Source organism: Apis dorsata, unplaced genomic scaffold (genome assembly GCF_000469605.1).
Source record: "Apis dorsata unplaced genomic scaffold, Apis dorsata 1.3 scaffold_137, whole genome shotgun sequence".
In the NCBI taxonomy this organism is placed as follows: Eukaryota; Metazoa; Arthropoda; class Insecta; order Hymenoptera; family Apidae; genus Apis; species Apis dorsata.
The window spans coordinates 502,463-514,356 of record NW_006263429.1 but is presented as its reverse complement, the minus strand read 5'-3'; the positions used below and the strand labels follow the sequence as shown (position 1 = coordinate 514,356).

General features: G+C 25.9%; 1 protein-coding gene across 2 annotated transcripts in view; it reads left to right on the top strand.

The window, feature by feature from the left end:
* The window catches only part of LOC102681980 (heparan sulfate 2-O-sulfotransferase pipe), a 44,489-nt gene extending 36,452 nt beyond the window's left edge, over positions 1–8,037 (top strand). For both annotated transcript variants that reach the window (XM_006613217.2, XM_006613216.2), the window contains exons 5-9: positions 4,712–4,918; positions 5,042–5,121; positions 5,755–6,036; positions 6,672–6,826; positions 7,153–8,037. In XM_006613217.2, coding sequence (XP_006613280.1) covers positions 4,712–4,918; positions 5,042–5,121; positions 5,755–6,036; positions 6,672–6,826; positions 7,153–7,349 — 921 coding nt within the window. In that variant the 3' untranslated portion in view covers positions 7,350–8,037. The remainder of the gene's footprint in view (positions 1–4,711; positions 4,919–5,041; positions 5,122–5,754; positions 6,037–6,671; positions 6,827–7,152) is intronic.
* Positions 8,038–11,894: the final 3,857 nt, after the last annotated feature.

Here is an 11,894-nt window from a genome sequence, read left to right as displayed (position 1 = left end):
TATCAAAAAAAAAAAAAAATATATATATATAAATTATATCAAATTATTAAATATTTTTTCGAAACTATTTAATTTTTATCTGAAATTTTCTTCAATAATTATTATATTGAAATTTTTTTGAAGTTATTTTAATTTTCAATTAAAAGACACAAAATATCTTATCTAATACTAAAAATTGAATTATTTATATTATTTCATTATTTAATGTTCTTATAAAAAAACATGAACAAACTTATTACAAATACTGTTTCAACCAACTAATAAACAATAATAATAAAAGAAATATAATAAAAATAATGAAATTCTATAAAGTTAACGTAGTTCCATCACCATTTACGATGAGAATCGGAACGAAATGCGGTGACGCTGCAGGATGCGGGCGACAAGATGTGCAAGAAGAGTAATCATGGCGATGGCCGTTGGAAAAACATTGAAAACCAAGCGATTCGTATCGTTATCCGTTATAGCAGTCGACCTTATTTCGGATCCACCCGTTACATGTAACACGCACCTGAGAAACGGTAAAATACTCGTCACAAACCTGCATTGTCTCATGAGCTAAAAGTAACGAAAATCTAATCGATGAATGCCAATTGAGCTTTGTTATTTGAATTTTAATCAACTGATCTATTACGTGATATGAAATGAAATTAAGAGGTTATATTGAAAGAGGTAAAATGAAATTATGATAATATGATTGGACTTAACTCGAATTATTTTTGTTTTCAGTGACAGTGGAAAATGTTTCTACTAAAATTGTTTTCGATCAATCAATCTTTTGAAATGATTTTTGATTTTTGAGAAGAAAAAACATGAACATGAATTTAAATTATAGAAGCTAAATTATGGAAGCATAAGTATATATTAAACTTATTATAATCGAAATTCAATAATAAAATATTCGATTCAGTTAAAAATTCACTTCAAAAACGATAAATTGAAACAATTTCTAAATATGTATGAATGTTTAAAAAACAAAAGAAATAAAGGAATAAAAGAAATTTGTATGACTTTTGTTTGACTTTCGATTACATATCCACAATCACGAAGATTTAACATTGTACAAAAGATATTGAGGAAGAAACACGGTCACTAGCAAGAAGGGAAAAATAACACATTGGAAACATTATAGTGGTCACGATGCGTGAAACCGCGAAATGGATTGCTGCCTTTCAGCCTAACCATTAATCGCTTAAACACGTCGACCGTGAATGTTACTCTGAATTTATATTACGCTATATAACTGTCGGATATCCAAGCAAAACCAATTCTAATAACATTATTGTTTCGATGAAATTTTAATCTAAATGAAGACAATAAATTAATTAATAATTCTCTATTTAAATATCAATATATTTCTATTTAAATATCTTAAGTTACTTGTTAATATTGATACGATACGAATAAATGAAACATAATTAGATTTGTCATAATTTATAAAAATATAATAAATTATAACTGTGAACTGTGAACCATGAAAAGAATAGAATAATTTGATAATGAATGTAAATTCATTATTGATAAATTTAATGTGGTGAAAGAACAAGAAAAAAAATTTCTATATTTCATAAAGTCTATTTCAGGTGTTGTCATAATCATTTAAACGTTGTTAAAGCTTATTTTGCGCCAAGAATTTCTTTTGCGATGAATCATTAAATTATTCTTATTTTATTCTATATTAACCGTTATTCGCCGCAAAAATTTACAATAAAATACCAAATGACCCACAAAGAGGATATCCCTAGGCATAATAGATTACATTTGATCTACTATGTTATCTGTTACGCACTAGTTCAAATATGTATTATTTATTTGCATACATTTATTTAATATACGAAGTCATTTGTTCTTCTTCATTAAAAACATTTTTAATTATTTTTATTACTGATAATAAAATTAATTATTAAATCGTTCAATAAATTTTAAATTCTAAATTTTACTAGTAATAGAATGACAAAATTTAATAATAAAAATTTAAACATTTTATTATTTAAATTAATTATTTAAGAAAATATCTCAATAAATATTAATAAAATAAAAAATTCGAAGAATTTATTTGATTAATGAACGAGTTAATATATTCAATGTAATATCATTCAAATGATATAAACGCTTAATTCGCAAGTTTAATTAGATAACTGTATTATTAAAAAAAAAAAAAAAACAAGAATTTTTATTTTAGTGAAATCCATTTAAGAATTAGAGTGCGAAGGAAAAAAGTGTTTTCAAACGGTAACTTCATAGTTCTGTTATCATTATATAAATAACGGATCAACAAATATAAAACTCACCGCATTATTATATAAAAAAATAATAAAATGTTTCAAATTTTTTTCAAAATTTTAATGAAAGTAAATTTAAATGTAAAATAAAAAAAATAGAAAAAATTGAAAATAAATTTTCAAAGTGAGGTTATGATCATTGGAAAATAATAACGATAAATTCAAAACTTTTATATATCTATAATAAAAAATAATAACATAAATTCAAAATTTTCTTCATGATATATTTATATTTAAAAATACAAAATAGAAAAGATAGAAAAAATTGAGAATAAGTTCTTAAAATTGCAATTAAATTATAGTTATCAAGAAATAGTAATAGAAATATATTTAAGATTTCTTTCGTAATATACTACACAGATAATGTTACAAATTACGTTTAAATCCTTTAATACAGTAAAACCGAAGGATGGTTCATAAATCGTCCTAAGAATTCGCAAAAGAAGGACATCGAGAAGATAGGCAAGTCGAGAAATCCGTAATCAAGAAGGAAGCAAACGTGTTTAGTAATAATGTAATAATGTGATGTGCTTGTGGCATAATGCCAAGCTACGAGAATGTGGACAGAAAAAAGAAGACAAGCTGACGTTTCTGTTTCGCCATGTACACACTGCGATAGAGGTTAGGTTAGGTTAGTACGTACACGATCGTTGAATCGTCAGTTTGTTTGCTCAGCTTCTAACGAAGAGGGGATTAAACGCTTTGCTGTTTGCACTTTATTGTACTTGAACGTCGTATGAAGTATATACGTAATGGATTTATTCTTGTTGATTTTTGATGTTACTTCTTGGCTGAATAATTTAACTTTGTTATATTATAACTGAATGATGTAAGTGTGATAGATTTTTTTAATTTTAGTTCAATCAACAAGTTTACACTTATTGATTTTTTATGTTATTTGTTGATTGAATAATTAAAATTTATATAATCGAACATCATATAGTATAAAAACGATGAGTTTTAACACGAGAAGCCGTGATTACCATTTCAAAAAAAATATTCGAGATTTTGAAGCAATGAGCAATCAAAGATCAATCAAACAATTTGCACAAAGGAATTCTATATTGAAATTATATATCATCGACAAGCTTGCGGAAGTAAAGCTTCAATGTTTGTTCTGATCGACTCGATTGCATGAAGTGAAGCAGGCTGAATCGAAAGCAATGGAACGAAACAAAGGTTCGATAGATAATATTTATACAGTTATTTTTAATTAATAAAAATTAATTTTTTCCTTATGATATTTTTAATTATCTTCTTTAAGCATTTTATATATCCATTTCTATTTTTAAAAGAATTTTTTTTTTTATTTATTTATCATCGAATATCATGTTTCAAGGATGAATCCTGCAAAATAAAATTACTTTACATCGCTGCTTCTAAGGGATTCAATTATCTAATATCTTTCTTCGATCGTTTGTATCGAGCGCAAAAATTACCCGGAAGTCGAGGTGAAACGAGGTATTCGTTACTCGCGTCTCTATTTGCAATTACACGCTCATCATGTACCATGGAATGACTTGCCGATATTGCAAATAGTTATTCAACGAAAGGGAATGGAATGAGAACTACTCTCCCCGGAATAGGGAAATGATTGAATTGGATGATGAAAAAGAAAAACAAATCGATTAAAATCGTGACAACTCTCTTCTGTTTACCATCTATGCTTTCGTAATTAGAACATAACAATTTTTAAGATTGAAACGAATCATTAAAGTATTTTTATTTCGTAAAAAATATTTGACATTGACTTTTATTCAATTTATAAATTGTAATTAACTAACTATGCTAATATCAATATGGAAAAATTATGATAATATATATTATTGATATTAATATAATTAATACTATTATATAGTATTGATATTGACTTCTGCAATCAATCAATTATGCTAATGTTAATATGGTAAAATTATGATAATGTAATATCTGTTTAGTATTCACTTGACTTCTATAATTTAACAAAATATAAATTACTAATTAATTATGTTAACAAATTTGAGATCGGTGACACACGTATGCATCATCAAGATTTCTTATTTTTATATTTCTTATAGCAGTTGATGTATACATTCGCATTATTCCAAGAAATATGAAAAATAATTCTTATTTCCAATACAAGTATCGTTATCTATGTTTACATTCTATTTTAGATTTCATTGTATTTTTATAATTAATTATTTTTATCATTATTTTTATCGAAAATCAATATTCGCTTTTTCCATCCGATTTTTAATGATCTCGAATGTTTAATTTGATGATAGTAAAATTAAAAGAAATCTTAGATATATAATTTATATATAATAAATTATTGCAAAAATTAAGATTAATGTTTCGATACTATTATGAAAATAGAGATTTATGATCTTCAATATTAGATTAAAAGATGAACAATAAACAGAATATTAAAATTTTTTTGTTAATTTCAGTACAAAGAAACTGAAGTATTGGACATCGATGCGCTCAACAACACGAAAAGAGCGGATCGAAGCGTTTTGTTCTTTAATCGCGTACCAAAAGTGGGTTCTCAGACCTTTATGGAATTGTTGAGGAGGTTATCCCTGAGGAATGGCTTCTCGTTCAACAGAGATCGTGTACAAAGAGTCGAAACAATACGACTTGCGCCTATTGAACAGGTATGATAAATCATTTATCATAAAATATCATTTATAAAATATTTAATATATCATATTTGATCTAATATTTATAAAATTGTTTAATTGAGAGATTTTGTTACTTATATATTTATATATTTTTAGCTTCAACTTGCAACGATGGTTAGCAGTTATTCAGAACCATCTGTTTATATAAAGCATGTGTGTTTTACAAATTTTACAGAGTAAGTATTTTAAAAAATTAAATGACTTTTATATTATAATTAAATAATTGTAATTTTAAATAACGCGACAATAACGAAGTACAATAAAAATTATATTTATGGAGTATTACATTGAAATTAAATTCTTACATGGTTCGAGAGTTTAGAATTTTCTTTGTACATATTATTATAACATAGAAAAGTATAGTTATTGAAAAAAAAAATCAGAGAATTGAAAATTAAAATAAATAAAAATCGAAAATCAAATCTGAAAATTGTGCATTTATAAAATATAGATATTCAATATTTAATTTAATTCTTTTGTTAAGTTCAGAATTTTCTTCATAAAACATAGAAAAATATAATTATTAAAAGAAAAATTAAAATAGATATGTAGATATAAATCTTAAATAAAAGTTAAAAATCAAATTATACATTTATAAAATTTCACTTATTGAAATTTAACTCTAATATATCTTGATCAAATTTCGCTCATTTCCTTTATATTTCATTAAATATAAACGGTCAATAAATTTTTTGTTTCGTGACATGTTAAAGAGAATTTCATGCAATTATTCAATTTTTAATGTAACTGCAAGTAACGTGAACCAGATTCCCACGAGATATTTGACGTAGGACTGTTTTTCCTTACAGATTCAACCTGCCTCAGCCAATTTACATCAACATAGTCCGGGATCCTGTTGAGAGAGTGATATCCTGGTACTATTACGTGCGAGCACCTTGGTATTACGTGGAGAGAAAGCAAATATTTCCAGACTTACCACTGCCGGATCCGAACTGGCTGAAGAAGGACTTCGAGTCCTGTGTACTTAAGGCGGACCGTGAATGCAGATACCTCGAGGGTGAGATTCACGAGGGAATCGGTGATCATCGCAGGCAAACGCTTTTTTTCTGCGGCCACAGCGAGAAATGCACGTAGGTCCTCTCTAGAAATTCCACTGTTACCTTCCTGTGTATACAGAGATGCACGGATGGATGGAAGAAATTATACGTTTATAAATGGTTTCCTTAATGGAAATTTTGTTCTGGGATGAATTATATTTAATGTAAAGTTAAATTGTGACCCATGAAGGATTCTATTAGTAAATTAATATATATATAATTAATAAAAATGTTTCATTAAAAAATATAATTCTATACTATATTTTATCTAATTATTTTCTGCTTGTGAAAAATTGGATTGTAAAAAAAATTTAATGGATTTTAGTGAAATGTCTAAATCAAAATCTAATTTTAGAATCTATTTTCCAAAGATATTAACTTCAAAGTATATATAATTAATAAATAATTTTAATAATATAATTCTTTATGTTAAAAAATTATAATTATAAATTAGTAAAATTAAATAATAGAATTTTAATAATCCTCTATATGTTATGTAAAAAAATTGATTCTACTCTTTTCAAAATCATAATACAATATTAAAAAAAAAAAAAATTCTTTCAATCCATTATACATTATTCATATCTTCATCGTTCCACTAATTCTACGTTTTTATTTTTTCATCATTCAACCACTTGTTACATTTATCAATTATTGTTTGTTTGAAGCCCGTTCAACACGATGGGTGCCCTAGAACGAGCAAAAATGGCAGTGGAGAAACACTACGCAGTGGTTGGTGTACTCGAGGACGTAAATAGCACTCTCACGGTATTGGAAAATTATATACCCCGATTTTTCCGAGGCGCCACTGACGTCTACTATGGTAATTCTTTTGTTTCTTTATTTGCATATAACTGTAAATCTCAATCAACCGATAATTATCACAGAACTAAACGTGTTTTGTACATGTCAAGTATCAAAGAAAGATAATTTTTAAGAGAAAATCATCTCATTATACTTATTTTTTTCTTTAATTAAACAAATTCTTTTTTTGATTTTTTGAGCCTTATTAATATATTATAATATTTCAATATATAATAATATATCATTGAAAATAATTAAAAATAATTATGGTGGATAAAAAAAATTTTTTCATAAATATCAGGAATCTAGTAAATAATTAATGACGAAATAATTTTTACTTTTTAGACGAGGTGAATGCGTTTACCAGAATCAACCGGAATTTCTTCAAACCACCTGTCAGCGAAGAAGTGAAAGACATGGTGCGAAGCAATTTCACCAGAGAAATCGAATTTTATCAGTTTTGCAGACAACGATTGTACAAACAGTTGAGAGCGTTGAAATTGACCAAAACTACACCTTTATTAGAAAGCAATAGTTTGTAGAAGTGTATATGAATAACTCATCGAATTTTCTTCTCATGGAAGCGTCGATTAAAAAAAAGAAAACATATTGAAAACGATAGATAATTCGTTGAATTTTTCAATTTAGAAAAAAATGTTAAAAATATTAAGACTTGTATTAATTACAAAAATAATTCATCGAATTATCTTTCGATACAGATCGACATAGGAAGAATCTCAAAAGTATTTAAGTGTCAAGAAACTTTGGCTTTACTTACTGATAGAAAATAAGAAAGAAAGAAAAAGAAAAGAAAAATGTCAGAATAGACAATAACAAATTTTAGATATCCATAAAAAAAATTCACTTACATGGTGAAAGAAATTAGAAAACATTAACAATTTAAACGAGAATCATAGAAGATTATCACAATTTATGATTGTAAAATTAATTAGATTGATCGAAATGTGATGAATTAACGAATGTTCCAATAAGCAATATCTTTTGTGATTCACAAACGAATGGAAGTGCTTTCAATTCATAAATGGGACGCTTCAATGCCGAGTGCCTATTTTTTTATTTTGTGATCTTTTCCCCTGTATATTGTAAGACGATGTGATCGTCGTATAAAATCGTTTGAACGTGAAATTATAATATTTACGAAGAGATGCATGTGACATCAAGAATATATTTATTTATTATTGTAATGCGGGATGTCATCGGTTGTTTTGCGTAAAAAAATGCGATACGTGTTTATGAACGCGCGACATCATGGCGCTATTCGATCACTTTCTTTCTTCGATAATTGACAGATGATAATTGAAGAACATTGTAAAGACTGATCAGAAAGACAGAGATTGCTTTTTTATCGAGGGATACTTAATTAATCTTAACAGAAGCACACAGGGTAACTGTTAGGGCAGCGTTTCTCAATCTTTTTGTAAGAACTTACTGCGTTAAGAGTGTAAATATACGAATTAAATAATCATATGAATAAAGTTATGCATATTTTATTATTTATAAATAAAATTGTGTGTATCTTGTTTATATATGCAATTATTTTTAAAAATTGGGTTTAGTTTAATCTATTGATTGAGAAACACTGCGTTAGAATATTGCTTTCCAAACGACATAACCGTTTATTTTTAATGTAAACTTAAGCCGTTTTTTTAATCCACTATTTACTTTCTTTTTTTCGTAATAAACAGCTGCCATTTTTGAACAATATAGTTTATTTTTTTTGTTCTTCCCGAATAAATTGACTGATTTCTTTTTTTTTTTTTTCACTAATATTTCAAATAATATCACTTTAATGATTATAAATTTGAATAAAATTATGAAATAAAATAATATGTTGTAAATAAAATAATATTTCAAATTACTCAATTTCAAAAAGTATCTGTCCATATTTGATAAATTGTGCATGACGCTATATCTTCCCGTGATAAAATATAATTTTTCTCATTACTAATGGACAAGAATTGATAATAAATAATTTATTGATACAAAAAAAATGATGTAATGCAATCGGGAATAATTTCGTCATTCTCGATTACCAAAAATCACGACTGCAAATAAAATTCGTTGAAAAACAGTGGATATATATAACAAATATAGATTAAGTTTTGAAAGGCTACCTCTTATGCAATGCAAAACAATGGCAAACTCGATACACGAGTTGTCTTTTCTTTTGGCAGCGCTAAATATTTTCTAAAAATATACAAGGCATGCTGGCCTAACCGGAAGGAGTATAGTTCAATTATTTTCAGCTGTTTCGCTCGATTATTTTCTGATTGACATAGGGAATAATTTATTTTTCATTTTATAAATTATTTTCCATAGATAATACGATTTATACATTATAATTATTAAAATAATAAGTTATGATATAATTTTAATTTCAAATAATTAAAATTCAAAATATTAATAGATCGATCTATCTATATTTAGAGATTTAAATATTTTAAATGTAGACAATAAAAAAAAAAGAAAAATTACATTGAAAAAAACATTGTCGATATCGTGAGATTCATGATACTTATATGGACATTTCATTCTATCTATAATTCAAGTGATGAATTAAAGGTTTAAACTAACCTCAGATTGCCAGGTCACATCTATTGATAATAATTCTCAAATTTGCATGATTGCATTTAAAAATATTTTTCTTGTTTTTGCATCTGATTTACGTAATTTGCAATCATTAATTGATTATACATAAAATATAAATAAAATATTTTAATAATAAGGAATTATGTATAAATTGAATTTTTTAATAAATAAACTTTTTTCACTAAAATTTCAACAAAAACTATGTAAACACATCACGACGAGCAGCAACCAATGTGTATATATATTAGATGCCAAAAAGATTTTTTTTATGAATTTGAAGGAAATTTTCTTTAAAATTTCTTTGTAATGTATACAAAATGAAAGATAATATGAGGTTAATCTCATTTTCATTGTAATTTTAGAATGCTGTCCAAAAATTATTTTATATTTAGTGTCCCATATAACTATTTGAAATATCTTACTTTTGAAAATATTAAAGTTAAATATCTTTTAAACTAATAGTTCTTGGTTATAAATATTTTAATAATTTTTTATGGAGAATATTCTACATTTACTGATGCATTTCAAAATATATAATTTTATTAAAAAAAGTAATTGCATCATATTATGCCTTCTCAAAATCATTTAACTTTTATCTGAAATATTTTTTGCTATGAAGAAAAATAACTACGTGAAGAGAGCAATATACCAGATATATTAGATTATTTTTCGTATTCTATTTCGCAGTCCCAAAGATTTATCCCATAAAAAAAAATTTTTTTCAAAGATATATGAAAAGGATGAAAAGGAGAAAAGAAAAAGAAACTGTCGATCGGTCTTCCATTTATTGTCTCAATAACATATATAGAACATGTGTTACAGATACGTCTCTATTTATACTTGTGTAGATATACTTTTCTCATTCCTCCATCAAACATTCGCTCGTCGCGTTCTACCGCAATTAACCCTTCCATTAGAATCTAAAACACTATTACACCCACGCCACGTTCATCCCTACGTAACAATAAAATTTTTAATATAAACTAACCTAACAAGAAGAAACATCCAAACAAACGAGATTAAAAATAGAATTTCGTCGGCGGAAGGAGAGAAAAAAAAGGAAAAAGGATATTTATAAAACCGAACTGATCGTCACATCAGCTACAATACGTATATTTTTGTTGTATACACATATGACATTCTCTCTCTTTTTCCTTTTTCTTTTTTTTTTTTTTTTTAATTTTTCTTTCGGTAAAATCCTAGCAATTGTTGTTATCAGTCTGAAGCAACGTTGCTTTTTCTCATTTTGTAATAAAACTTTTTCAATGACCAGTTTTGATTAACTCCATGTAAAATTTACATTACATCCAGAGATCACTTTCGAAAACAAAAAAATGATTGATAATTTATTTGTGAAACGAGAGTTGGAGTTAACTTTTGATCAATGAAAAGTTCAATTAAGTCCAGTTAAAATTCAATTAAGTCTTGTTCAAGCAACGTGATAATTTTCTTAAGTAATTTTCATAACGCAAATTATTGAGCAGCATAAATGACTCTTTATATCAGTAGTTCTCAACTTATGAATCGCTGATTTTATTATTTTTGATAATAATTTCTAATAAATTGTTAATTATGATATTAAATTATAAAAATTATAATTCTACTTGGCAGAAAGTTTCTTTGTGCCTATCTCTAATAAAATAATCCTTTTAAAGTGATTTTTTTTCCAAAAAATTCTTCGATCCAATTTCAAGAAAAAATTATTTTGAAAGATGATCGAATATTTTTTATCAAAGGTTGTATTTCAAGAATATTAATTGTCATGTGGCATTAATGAAAGTTAGAATACAAGGATTGAAGTACCAGAGTTGAAATATTCCTTTTTAAATATTGGAATATTAATTTTTGCTAAAATCATCTTTTCATTACTATAAAAGTTAAAATACCAAACAGTTACGATACCAAAGTTAAGAATAAATTTCCTTTTTAAAAATTACAATATCATATTTTAGAGTTTCTAAAGTTATTTTCTTTAAAGTTATTTTAATTATTTTAAGTTTGAGTGAAATACATTTGAAGCTTAAAAATAATTCTAATATTACGAAAGAGAAATCGCGTCTGGAAAAAAGTTGAGAAACACTGTTTCACATATTACAAAGGAACTATAGAAGAAGAAACATGATTTCTATCACGTATTTCCGCGTAAATAATGCAAAACATCGAAGAGAATAAGAGATAATCGTATCCGTATTTCAAATTCATCGTTCAAAATCCATATATATATAACCATATCAATTCAACAAATTTATAAAAATATCTCGTATTTTTTTTCCTGTACAAAATAAATATAAATATAATACGCAGAAAATAACAATTTCATTCTTTCTTTTTTCAACCTTATTCTTCTATAAATCATATATATTTCATATCTATACAACATCACTGACCTTTCGCAAATAATCAAAACAGTAATTAAAAATGTAGATAAAGGGAAGCACAGTAAGAGACGCTTTTATTTTTATGCTATCGTACAGATT